Source organism: Garra rufa, chromosome 10 (assembly GCF_049309525.1).
Source record: "Garra rufa chromosome 10, GarRuf1.0, whole genome shotgun sequence".
Lineage (NCBI taxonomy): Eukaryota > Metazoa > Chordata > Actinopteri > Cypriniformes > Cyprinidae > Garra > Garra rufa.
In genome coordinates this window covers 245,926-259,500 of record NC_133370.1, presented here as the reverse complement: position 1 = coordinate 259,500, position 13,575 = coordinate 245,926, and the positions used below count along the sequence as shown (strand labels likewise).

At 33.9% G+C, this 13,575-nt stretch overlaps 2 protein-coding genes across 3 annotated transcripts in view; both read right to left on the bottom strand.

Moving 5' to 3' along the window:
- Positions 1-1,772: 1,772 nt before the first annotated feature.
- ndufa13 (NADH:ubiquinone oxidoreductase subunit A13) lies at positions 1,773-6,514 on the bottom strand. The gene is made up of 5 exons (XM_073849146.1): positions 6,358-6,514; positions 4,520-4,598; positions 3,817-3,888; positions 2,068-2,137; positions 1,773-1,994 (listed from the first exon to the last, which is right to left on the bottom strand). Exons 1-5 carry the CDS (start codon positions 6,449-6,451, stop codon positions 1,875-1,877), a joined length of 435 nt encoding a protein of 144 aa, XP_073705247.1. The 5' UTR covers positions 6,452-6,514; the 3' UTR covers positions 1,773-1,874.
- Positions 6,515-8,477: 1,963 nt separating this feature from the next.
- LOC141344186 (transcriptional repressor p66-alpha-like) overlaps positions 8,478-13,575 on the bottom strand; it is a 28,410-nt gene continuing 23,312 nt past the window's right edge. Inside the window, exons 9-11 of one of the 2 annotated variants that reach the window (XM_073848979.1) lie at positions 12,589-12,977; positions 12,328-12,511; positions 8,478-9,428 (exon numbers count right to left, since the gene is read on the bottom strand). In XM_073848979.1, the coding sequence (XP_073705080.1) occupies positions 9,298-9,428; positions 12,328-12,511; positions 12,589-12,977 (704 nt within the window). In that variant the 3' untranslated portion in view covers positions 8,478-9,297. The remainder of the gene's footprint in view (positions 9,429-12,327; positions 12,512-12,588; positions 12,978-13,575) is intronic. The other variant, XM_073848980.1, reaches the window with a different exon arrangement.

Below are 13,575 nucleotides of genomic sequence, written 5' to 3'. Positions count from 1 at the left end.
TTGTAGTGTAATAATAGTTATAATAGACTTAATATAATTAAAAAAGAATAATAATAATAATAATAATAATAATAGTGACTGAGGAACTCAAAGTCATTCAGATTAAATCAGCAGTAAATGAATCTGAGGACAGTGATACTCACATCAGAGGCTGGTTTCCTGTAGATCCTGTGATTTCAGGACGAGGCCATCACTTCTGTGAGGAATGAAGACTTTTATAGCGGTTAATAAATGTTCATAAACATGCATCAAGAGCTATCTTAATCATGTCATATGTGCATTAAAAAGATGAGTTTACAAGCTGCTTGCAGAAATAGAAAGATATAAGAAACATCTTTAATTTTTATCTTCTTAAGAAAAAAAAGAGAGCTTAACATGTTTCCTATGAGAGGCAGCAATATTCAAAGTCCTGTAAAGTTTCTATCCTCTTGGATCTTCATCTTCTTGAAATAAATCAATGCATCAGTCAAATATATTTATCAGGACAGAACAAAACAGATAAAAAATTTTAAATAAACGTTTAGTAGATTCAACATTCAGGCGCTCAGCTTTATTCATTCAGTGCAGTGAATATACAAATAATATATAAAATACACTAGTTTTTGATCTTTTAAATTAGATTGTATTTGTATGTATGTATAAATCAATTAAATTTTTTTTTAAATTTTTTTTTTTTACTTTTTAATATATATATATTCTCAATCCTAAAGATCCATAGTATGCACTTAAATCAAGAAGGATTTTCTAGACAAGTAAAAATGATTGTCTTGTTTTAGAAAAACAAGTTTTTGCTTAGAATGAGCTAAATAATCTGCCAACGGGGTAAAAAAACAAACCTTATTTCAAACTGAAAACAAGATTATTTTTCTTACCCCATTGGCTGATTATTTTGCTTGTTTCAAGCTTGTTTTTTCTGAAAACAAGACCATTTTTACTCGTCAAGAAAATCCTTCTTGATTTAATCATTTTTAGCTGGAAAAAGACAAAAAAAAAAAAATCCAAGAAAGCATTTTTTGCAGTGTGTCTGCTACTCACACACTTAATATCTCATGAGCTCTGTATGTTTGAATGCACTAATTATAACAGTAAATAAATCAATAAATGTGACCCTGGAACACAGAACGCATAAGAGTCTGTTTTTCAAGTGAGATTTATACATCATCTGAAAGCTGATAATCTTTCCATTGATGTCTGGTTTGTTCGAATAGGACAATATTTGGTCGAGATACAACTATTTGAAAATCTGGAATCTGAGGGTGCAAAAAAATCTAAATATTGAGAAAATCGCCTTTAAAGTTGTGCAAATGAAGTTCTTAGAAATGCATATTACTAATCAAAAATTAAGTTTTGATATATTTATGGTAGGAAACTTACAAAATATCTGCATGGAACATGATCTTTACTTAATATCCTAATTTCTTGGCCATTCAATGTATTGTTGGATTTTGCTACAAATAAACCTGTGCTATTAAGACTGGTTTTGTACTTTAGAATATTAAACAATATACTCACAGTGCAACGCATTAAACATCTGTCCTCAGAGCTCAACAAAGCTCTGTTGATTTACAGTTGCAAACAGACACATCATAGATGTTTGAAGCTAAATTTCAAAGCTTCAAGTGAAATAAAGGAGCAAAATTCAGTTCTTGTTGCATAGCAGAGTTTCTCCTGATCATGTCAACAAACACAGAGGAAGAGATTTCATTTTCACAAAGATTGAGAATTAAAGCATCAACGCAAGCGCAGAGAAACCACGAAAGACACGAGACCCGTTTGAGAGGAACAGAAAATATATTTAATATAGAAACATTTACAATGTGAACACGTCTCTAACGCTGGAAACGCCGCCGCAGGGGATGCTGGGATATCTGGACTCACACGTACCACAGGAAGCCGAACTTCTTCCGCAGCATCTCCTCTCGCGGCCGCAGGTTATACAGCTCACTGGTGATCGGGGTCACCCATCGCTCCGTGTGGAACACGTTCTCACCCACCTGAAGAACAGCAGACCATCAGTCAACACTCCAGAAGATCACTACATCAACACTGAACTCAACCAAACACAACCTTCCAGTCCGGAACGTCCTTCATGATCACCGCTTCCTCCTCCAGATTCTCACGGAGCATCCGTAACATCCTGCAGGAGAAACAAACACGAGCCCACATCAGTCACACACTAACACACAAACTGGATGAAGTTGGTTTTAAATTCTTGTTTACTTTTTTTTCACATTAGAGTCAAAAGTTTTTAGAGAGGGGATTTTGGGATCTCATTTCTTCATGACATAATTCAGAAAAAAAATAAAAACAGACAGAAAACACTATTTTTTACCAGTTTTTGTGGAATGAATAGGTTGTATAAAATCAAGCAAATTCTATCTGAACAAATCCCTCTGTAAAAACCTTCAGCATATAGACAGGAATATAAAGGTAAAGTGTGGTGTAAGAGCTGCTGAAGTGGAGATTTATGGCTCAGTGTAGGAGCTTTTTAAAATCTGTATTGTAATTGAAATCTATTGACACATAGATAAAGTGCTATAAAAGAAACACTTAACAGGTGCATGAAAAAAAACAGTGTTTTTGCCTGCAGTGTCTGCCCTTAAAACAAGAACAAATATCCCTCAGAAAACAAGTTTTCATTCCCCAATGATAGACTATAAACTCTCTTCATTTTGATTCAATTCTCAGAAAATATGACTTAATTGCTTCATTTTTCATTTGCAGTCAATCTATCTTGATTTAGGGATGTTTAAACCAGACAAAAACACTGAAGAAGATATGCAACATTAAAGGATAAGTTCACTTCCAGAACAAAAATTTAGATAAACAGATCATGTACTCACCCCCTTCGTCATCCAAGATGTTTATTTCTTTCTTCAGTTGATAATAAGTTATGTTTCTTGAAGAAAACATTTCAGGAGTGTTCTCCATATAGTGGACTTCTATGGTGCCCTGAGTTTGAACTTCCAAAATACAGTTTAAATGCAGCTTCAAAGGACTCTAAACGATCCCAGCCGAGAAAGAAGAGTCTTATCTAGCAAAACGATTGATTATTTTCAAAACAAATTGACTATTTATAAACTTTTTAACCTCAAATGCTCATCTTGTCTAGCTCTGTGTCAACTCTATGTATTCCAGTTCAAGACAGTTAGGGTACGTCTCAAAACTCCCATCTCATTTTCTCCTCCAACTTCAGAATCGTCCTCCATTGACGTTTTACCTTTTTTTATAACGGCTGTTTGATCTTCTTTGCACATTCACTTTGTAAACACTGGGTCTGTACTTCTGCAGCAATGGAGGACCATTCTGAAGTTGGAGGAGTTTTTAGACATACCCTAACTGTCTTGAACAGGAGTACACAGAATACACATGCGCATCACAGAGCTAGACAAGATGAGCATTTGAGGTTAAAAAGTGTATAAAATGTCAATTTTTTAGGAATTAACCAGTCGTTTCGCTAGATAAGACTCTTCTTCCTCGGCTGGGATCGTTTAGAGTCCTTTAAAGCTGCATTTAAACTGCATTTTGGAAGCTCAAACTCAGGGCACCATAGAAGTCCACTATATGGAGAACACTCCTGAAATGCTTTCCTCAAAAAACAATTTCTTTACGACTGAAGAAAGAAAGACATGAACATCTTGGATGACAAGGCAGTGAGTACATTATCTCTACATTTTTGTTCTGGAAGTGAACCTCTTCCTCAACTGCAATGATTCCTGAGTTTCAGACTTTAATGCTAAAGGAGTGTATGTGTGAATGAAGACACTGTGAGATCTTCAGAGCGGTTGTAGGAGTCTGTCAGACTCAGTTCCTCACTGTCGGTCTTGTTCGGCCTGCAGCAGTGGCAGTAGAGCGATCCGCGCCTCCAGCTCCTCGATGTGCAGCCGTCTGTCGGAGGAAGAGCACAAGCGTCACCTCTCTCAGACTCAACATACCAGTCTTGCCAACCAAGAGACTTTGTCACTAGATTTAGCGACTTTTCAGACCTTCTTAGTGACTTTTTTCCAAAAAAGTGCCTAGTGACAAATCTAGCGCCTTCTTGGATTCTATTCTGTTGCTTCTAACTCTATTTTACACGCAAGTATCGTCGAAATCAAGCGCACCCTTAATCGTATGTGTATCTGATTTCATTAGATAATGTTGTGATTATAAATCAGGATTAATATCTTCGAGAGCTGGTTATGTAGTCTTAATGGGACACATTTCAGTCACTATTTCATATTCATCCCGTTTTCTGACTAAAGAAACAGTGAAATATATCAAAAGATCTATGAAATATATCATTGAGAGATGTTTTATTGATAATTTGGCTGCATTAAAATGCAGTATGTGACCACAGAGAGGCAAGACAACACGACGCACTGCTATTTGTGAATTAGCGAATGACGTCATCTAGTCACATCTGCCAACTTTTCAATCAGGGTTTAGCTACTTCCCACTGAAAAAGTTGGCAACACTGCAACAGAGAGACAATGATGATGATGATGATGATGATGATGATGATGATGATGATGCTCACCTGCGCTCACGGTTCCAGCGGAAGAGCCTCCAGTATCCGAACACCATGAGCCCCACACCGATCCCGAACATACTATAACCTGAGAACCACAGCAGAACAACTAGATGAAGTACATCAGTCTGTTTCTGACACACAATCAAATAATCAGACCTCTTCATCTCACAAATCTCATTTTACATTACCCAATACTGAGTCAACATCTCAAAACTGCACTTGTGTTAACTGTGTTACTCCAAGATGTTCTTTCTTTCTTCAGTCGTAAAGAAGTTATGTTTTTTGAGGAAAACATTTCAGGAATGTTCTCCATATAGTGGACTTCTATGGTGCCCTGTGTTTGAACTTCCAAAATTCAGTTTAAATGCAGCTTCAAAGGACTCTAAACGATCCCAGCTGAGGAAGAAGAGTCTTATCTAGTGAAACGATCGGATATTTTCTAAACATTTTTATAATTTATATAGATTTTAACCTCAAACGCTCATCTTGTGTAGCTCTGTGATGTGCATGTGTACTCTGGTTCAAGACAGTTAGGGTACGTCTAAAAACTCTCATCTCATTTCCTCCTCCAGCTTCAGAATCGTCCTCCATCGCTGCAGAAGAACAGACCCAGTGTTTCAAATGCCCTTCACAAAAAAGGTAAAACAACGATGTAGGGCGATTTTAAAGTGTCAAAATCGTCTTGAATTCATGCAGAGCTAGGCCAAGACAAGCATTTGAGGTTAAAAAGTGTATAAATATTCATTTATTTAAGAAAATGACCAATCATTTCACTGGATAAGAGTCCTTTGAAGCAGCATTTTGGAAGTTCAAACTCCACTCTCCACTGTATGGAGAGAAATCCTGAAATGTTGTCCTCAAAAAACTATTTCTTTACGACTGAAGAAAGAAAGACATGAACATCTCGGATGACAGTAAATTATTATTCTGGAAGTGAACCCATTTTTTAATTGTAAGATAAAAAGTAGCTTCTTTCATCAGATGTTAATGTCCAGTCAGTGAATCATAGAGCAGGAGTTCATAAACACAAAACCAGTCTTCAGCAGCACAGGTATATTTGTAGAAATAGCCAACAATACATTGTATGGGTCAAAATTATCAATTTTTCTTTTATGCCAAAAATCATTAGGATATTAAGATCATGTTCCATTAAGACATTTAGTAAGTTTTCTACCATAAATATATCAAAACTTAATGTTTGATTAGTAATATGCATGACTAAGAACTTCATTTGGACAACTTTAAAGGTGATTTTCTCAATATTTAGATTTTATGTGCACCCTCAGATTGCAGATTTTCAAATAGTTGTATCTCAGTCAAATATTGTCCTATCCTAACAAACCATTCATCAATGGAAAGATAATATATCAATCTTAATTTAACGAAATGGACCCTTATGACTGGTTTTGTTGTCCAGGGGTTATTTGACATTCATCAGAAACACAACAATCAGCAGCTCTCATGCACTTCAACGAGAAGAAGACAGACAGACTAAAGCAACTAGACAAGACCTGTTTAGATTGTGTTCTAGAAATCAAAATCAACTAGATTCCATCTATAATAGACACAATAAGAGCTGTACTTTGATATGAGATGAAGCAGCACAATATTATGATGATTAGAGGATATGATCAGCGAGATTGATCAGATTAATAACAGATGAAGTGTTATTGAGGTCAAACAGACTGTTAAACCCGTCAGATGGAGTTTAATTGAGATGATTTATCGCAGAATATGAACAGTGTGTGTGTGTGTGTTTGTGTAGCTGCAGTGTGTGTTTGTTGTGTTTGTGTCGTGAATCCCGCATTGATCAGCGCGTGAACGCTCCTCACGGTCGCACGTACCGGACAGTCCTCGTCTCGGAAGGTTTCTCCGGTAATCTATGGGCCCGTATCCTCCAGGAGGAGGCATGTCCTGCTTCACCTTGGACGCCGCCATCGTTCCGTCCAGCGCCGCTCCGCTCGCGTCTTCTTCGGCTGCGGTGAGGGCGGATCAGCGCTGCTCTCTGGCGCCTCCAGCGGATCACAGCAGCGACACACCGGCAGCCTCCGACTCCTAAACATCGCACAAACTAAACAGACAAATACTGAACATTTGCTCTAGCTTTGATCGTTTTACTAAGAGATTCTATGTGTGATATAATCAGCTTTAAGACTCTATTTTATTGCACTGTTTAATAGTTTTTTCCTCTTGAAAACACCAAACTTTAGTTTTATTCCTCTTTATATTCTGAAGATTTGTACGTCATTCACACTGATTTGAACAACATTTTACTCCTGAAACATGGTGTAATTGTGTTTGTTTTCTCTCTGTTGTCAGTATTGTCTGATTTATGAAGTGATAAAAAGAAAACCATTTAACTTATTTAAATTATAAATAAATAAGCTTTCCATTAATGTATGGTTTGTTAGGATAGGACAATATTTGAAATCTGAGAAATATGAAGATCTTGAGAAAATCGCTTTTTTAGGTTGTCAAAATTAAGTTCCTAGCAATGCATAATCCAAAATTAAGTTTTGAAATATTTACGGTAGGACATTTACTAAATATCTTCATGGAACATGACGTAATGATTTTTGGCATAAAAGAAAAATTGATCATTTTGACCCATGCAATGTATTTTTGGCTATTGCTACAAATATACAAAAAAATATATATAAAAAAATTGTTGAGTCAACTTAAAATAAATTTGTTGCCCTGCTGCCTTAAACTTAAGTTCAGTCAGCTCAAATAAGTTCGGTCAGCTTGAAATGTCAAGTTGTACTACGTGACAACTTAGATATTTGAGTTGACTGAACAAAAAACTTAAAAGCTGTGTTTGCTACCCAGCTGCCTTAAAATTTTAAGTTGAATCAACTCAAATATCTAAGTTGAAACTTAGTACAACTTAACATTTCAAGTTGACTAAACTTTTTTTGAGTTGACTAAAGCTGGGTAACAAATTATTTTAAGTTGACCAAAAAAAAAAAAAAAAAACTGTCAATACTGGTTTTGAGGTCCAGGGTCATATATGACAAAAAAAAAAAAGAATCACAAAAAAATTTGATTCTGACTTTATACAATGTTTAGATTTATGTGCTGGAAATGTATGCAAATTAGAGCATATTTAATTAGATGCCTCATTTGCATATTTTAACAACTTTTTTTAAAGTTTGTACCCTGCTCATCTGTAGTGTCTTGTCCTAAAGTATAGTTCTGTGTATTGACTCATTTGTTTAGGTTTTACTAATGTTCCAGATCAAACTGCTGAAATTATCTCTTATGCTTTTTGCTGGTCTGCAGCAGACAAATATGACCCTCGACCACAAAACCAGTCATAAGAGTCATTTTTAACTGAGATTTATAATCACATGAGAGCTAAAAAATAAGCGTCCATTGATGTATGGTTTGTTAGGATACGACAATATTTGGCTGAGATACAACTATTAAAACCTGCAATCTGAATATTGAAAGATATTTTAAAGTTGTCCAAATGAAGTTCTTCGCAATGCATATTACTAATCAAAAATTAAGTTTTGATATATTTACGGTAGGAAATTTACAGAATATTTTGAATGGAACATGATCTTAATATCCTGATGATTTTGGCATAAAATAACAATTATTTTTGACCCATACAATGTATTGTTGGCTATTTCTACAAATATACCTGCCCTACTTAAGACTGGTTTTGTGCTCACAAATGGTTAAAGTTCTCTAGTCATCATGACAACATTCAACTCAGGTTGTTATTTTCATCCTGTTTGTCATACTCAATTCTACACTGTGAAAAAAAAAAGTTGTTTCAACTTAAAATACTAAAATATTCAAATTGTTGCTTTAAGTAACTTTCAAGTTGTCAAAACTAAAACTTTTAAGTCAGCAGGGTAACACGATATTTTAAGCTGAAACAACTTATATGCATATAAATACATTTAAAACACAAACATAAAAGACAGTAAAAGAAAAATACATCCAGTCCAAATGAAAGGGTTAAAACGTTTTATTACAGGAACAAATAAATCTAACAAACTGTAACTTTGTACACGTTGCAGGAAGCAAATGCAACAGGAAACGCATCACGCTGCGTCTGTCCGTAACCATGGAAACATATTAATGTGACGTCATTCTCCTCATCATCATCATCGCAAAACAAAACAAACACAAACGCATCTGTGAACTTGACCGTTTGACGAATGGAAACATGAATATGATCAAACAGGTTTATTCATGTGCCGTTTAACCAATCAGAGCCAAGAGAACAACCTGCCTTCATCTTCATCTTCATCATCATTATAAACACTGATGCTCTGCACCAATAATCAGCCGCTCATTAAACCAATCTGAGCTGATGATCTTACACACCAATTATCAAACAGAAACGCTTTTTATGTGGAGAATCACCTGCATTGAAAAACAAACAATATAAACAATAATCCAAAACAAATATGAACCTTTAACTGAAAACTCTTAATCTATGAGCTGAAATAATAAATGTTTGTGGAAGAACTTCTGATGCACACGTCCTTCAGCTGAAATCACACACACAGACATAACTTAACAGTCAAACAAACCTAAATAATAATAATAATAATAATAATCATAAGCCGTGAAGCGTCTGGTTTTGGTAGGAAGTGAAGTGATGTTGTAATAAGAGAGTCATCCGTGCGTCAGTGGCGTCGCGCCGCGGCAGACCAGACTCAGAGCCCTTGAGTGAACAAACCTGCAGAAAGCGCTCAGATCCTCCGGACCGCAGCGGAGACACGGATCGATCCAGAACAGAACAGAATCTGGACTCCGGCGCTCTACTTCCAGCTGTTTGCGGTCTGTGAGACGGAGCGGGACGGGATCATGTCCAGCAGATACTCTCTGTGACGCTCCACCGCCGACGGCTTATGAACCGACAGACTGGGGTTCACATACGCCATAGTCACGCCTGAGACACACACACACATATGACTATATGAACATGAGCAATGACTCGACACACTGTCCTCTGATCGCTCAAATACGCTTCATGACCATCAGAGTGTCCTCAAACCAGGGCTGTTAACTCATACTCAAACTACTGAAACATGCTAATTTAAAATAAAGCTGAAATAGAAATATTAGATGAAAACTTAAAACTTATTTCAGTCTTCATTTTCAAGTTGAAGCACTAAAAATGACTAAATAAAAAAAATAAAACTGGAATAAAATGAATTATCTGTATTGAATATTCAGTATTAGTTTTTATTTATTTGATTTTATTTATTTTTAGTAATTTAAGTGCTTCAACTTGATGGAAATGAAAATAAAGATTTAAAAAAGTTGACATTTTTCATTTAATATTTATATTATAATATATATATATATATATATGTGTGTGTGTGTGTGTGTGTGTGTGTGTGTGTGTGTGTGTGTGTGTGTGTATATATATCATTTTAAATTTGACTAAAAAGCAAAGCTGAAATTAAATATAAATATTAGTTGAAAAATGTCAACTTATTTTAATCCTTATTTTAATTTCCATCAAGTTGAAGCACTAAAAATGACTAAAAATAAATAAAATAAAACTGGAATAAAATTAATTATATATATTGAATATTCAGTATTAGTTTTTCTTTATTTAATTTAATTTAATTTATTTTTAGTCATTTTAGTGCTTCAACTTGATGGAAATGGAAAAAAAATAAAATAAAAAAAATAAAAAATAAATAAATAAATATAAATATATATATATATATTTATTTATATATTTAGTCACATTTAAAATTTTATATATATATATATATATATATATATATATATATATATATATATATATATATATATATATGTGTGTGTGTGTGTGTGTGTGTGTGTGTGTGTGTGTATGTATATATATATATATGTGTGTGTGTGTGTGTGTGTGTGTGTGTGTGTGTGTATGTATATATATATATATATATATATATATATATATATATACACACACATACATAAATACATAAATATTAGATGAAAAATGTCAACTTATTTCAATCCTTATTTTCATTTCCATCAAGTTGAAGCACTAAAATGACTAAAAATAAATAAAATAAATACATAAATACTGAGTTACAAATAAAAAGAATTAAACCTATATACACCGCTGCTGCTCAAACGTTTGGGGTCAGTAAGAGACTTTTCCACTCATCAAGCCTGTGTTTATTTGAATAAAAACAGAGAAAAAAATTGTAATATTGTGAAATGTTAATGTAATTTAAAATAGTGGTTTTCTAGTTTAATATACTTTAAAATGTAATTTATTCCTGTGATGCAAACTACATTTTCAGCATCATTACTGCAGTCTTCAGTGTCACATGATCCTTCAGAAATCATTCTAATATCCTGATTTATTATCAATGTTGGAAACTGTTGTGCTGCTTGATATTGTTTTGGAATCTGTGATACTTTGTTCAGGATTCTTTGATAAATAAAATGTTAAAAAGAACAGCATTTATTCAAAACAGAAAACTTGTAACAATAAACACCTCACTCAAAGTTTGGGGTCAGTACTTGTTTTTTTCTTTCTCTTTCTGAAAGAAATTAATACTTTTATTCTGCAAGGATGTGTTAAATGGATAAAAAGTGATAGTAAAAGACTTTTATTGTTAGAAAAGATTTCTATTTTGAATAAATGCTGTTCTTTTGAACTTTTTTATTCATTAAAGAACTGACAATAAAATTAATAAATCAGTATATTAGAATGATTTCTGAAGGATCATGTGACACTGAAGACAAGAACAGCTGAGGAAAATTCAGCTTTGATCACAGAAATAAATTATATTTTACAGTATATTAAAATAAAAAAAATTTGAATTGCAATAATATTTCATAATATTACTTTTTTTTGTATTTTTGATCAAATAAATGGAAGTTTAATGAGCATAGCTTGCTAGTATTTCTTTAGTTTAAGTAGAAACACTAAAATAACTGGAAATGAATAAAGTCTATAACTGAACAAACTAAAGTAAAGGTAAATAGCAATATAAAAAAAAGATAAAAATGATTTAAAAAAACACATAACAAAATTACAATAATTGCAACAAAAAAAAAATTAAATCTAAAACTAAGTAAAAAAAATAAAGGTAAGTAGCATTATAAAATAGATCAAAATGATAAAAACTTGGCAAAATTACAATAAAATCAAAAACAGAATACAAATTTAAGCTAAAACTGAACAAACTTAAAAAGAGAAAAGTAAAGGTAAATAGCAATATAAAAAAGATAAAAATTACAAAAACACATGGCAAAATTACAATAAATTGCAAAAAAAAAACAGAAAAAATTAAAGCTAAAACTGAACAAACTTAAAAAAGAAAAGAAAAGCTACATAGCAATATAAAAAAGATAAAAATTACAAAAACACATGGCAAAATTATAATAACTAATAGTATATAATAGTAAATAATAGTAACTAAAATAAAAATAAAAATGAAAGCTAAAACTGAACAAACTTTTTTAAAAAGTAAAGGTAAATAGCAATATAAAAAAAGAAGAAAAAAAAACTTGTCAAAATTACAATAAAATCAAAAACAGAATACAAATTTAAGCTAAAACTGAACAAACTTAAAAAAGAAAAGTAAAGGTAAATAGCAATATAAAAAAAGATAAAAAAAAAAAAAAACATGGCAAAATTACAATAAATTGAAAAAAAAAGAAAAAAATGAAAAAAATGAAAGCTAAAACTAAACAAATTTAAAAATAAAAAAATAAAGATAAATAGCAATATAAAAAAGATAATAAACAAAGAATAAAACTGAAAGCTAAACTAAAGCTGAATATCTCTGAGCGGAAGAGCGCTGGTTGAGCGTGTTTTGAGCAGAATCTACCTGCGGCGCCGCTGCTCCGTTTCCTCACGCCGCTGCCTCTGCTGCTGCTGACCTTTGACCCCTGACGCTCTGCATGCTTACCTGGCCTGTTGACCAGAGCGGCGGCCGCCACGGCGTTCTGCAGCTGAGAGGACGGGGAGAACGAGCGAGGAACGGCGCGGATCGCGGACAGACTCGGAGACACCTGCGAGACACACACCTGCGTCACTCACGCCTGAACGAACCACAGCCGACTCACACACACACCTGCTGACGCCTCACCTGCTTGACCACCGCCATGTGACGACTCACGGTCTGGACGGAGCGCCCCTGCATCTGCTGGACTGCTTTGACCTGATCCACCTTCATCCTGTGAGCTGAGGAGGAGGAGGATGATGAAGATGATGATGAAGAGGCAGGAGTCGTGGCCTGCTGCAGCACACGCTGATCCAGCTCCTGCTCCTGCTGAAGGGCCTTGACGAACGCCGCCTTCAGCCGATTGGTGTGTTCCGCCTTCAGCACCTTCTTCTGATTGGACGACATGCACTGCTCGCACATGACGGCTCCGCCCTTGTCTCGACGCCAGCGGCAGGTGAAGTCCGTCTTACACTGAGAGCAGCAGGACGGCTCTCCGCCGCTCACCAGCAAACCGCCGTACAGACCCTGACCTCCTGACACACACACAAACACTTTAGAGCCACAACTTTTACAGCTGAACTCATGGTTTTCTTTCGGTTTACTACTCGATGAAAGCTTGACTTTAAACACTGTGCAGTTGCTTTGACACCATCTGTATTGTTAAAACCGCTATATCAATAAAGGTGACTTGACTTTTTAAAAAAGTTTCTTCAGTTTTAGATTTAATTTTTAATCTGTTTTTGTTTTCATTTTACTTACAATTTATCGTTTTTCTGTTTTTGCATCTTTTTATATTGCCATTTAGCTTTACTTTTTTTAGTTCAGTTCAGCTTTAGCTTTAATTTTTATTCTGTTTTTGTTTTTATTTTAGTTACAATTTATTGTAATTTTTCTGTGTTTTTGTATCATATTTATCTTTTTTATATTGCTATTTACCTTTATTTATTTTTTTAGTTTGTTCAGTTTTAGCTTTCATTTTTATTTTTTCTGTTTTTGTTTTTATTTCAGTTACCATTTATTGTCATTTTTCTGTTTTTGTATCATTTTCATCTTTTTTATATTGCTATTTACCTTTATTTTTTATTTTTTTAGTGTTCAGTTTTAGCTTTCATTTGTATTTTTTTTTTAATT

Coding starts and splice junctions, on each gene's coding strand:
- ndufa13 (XM_073849146.1), bottom strand. CDS start 6,451: ATGGCGGCGTCCAAGGTGAAGCAGGACATGCCTCCTCCTGGAGGATAC. Junction 2,138..3,816: donor CAGGCCGAACAAGACCGACA/GTGAGGAACTGA, acceptor TTTCTCCTGCAG/GATGTTACGGATGCTCCGTG. Junction 1,995..2,067: donor AGGACGTTCCGGACTGGAAG/GTTGTGTTTGGT, acceptor GCTGTTCTTCAG/GTGGGTGAGAACGTGTTCCA.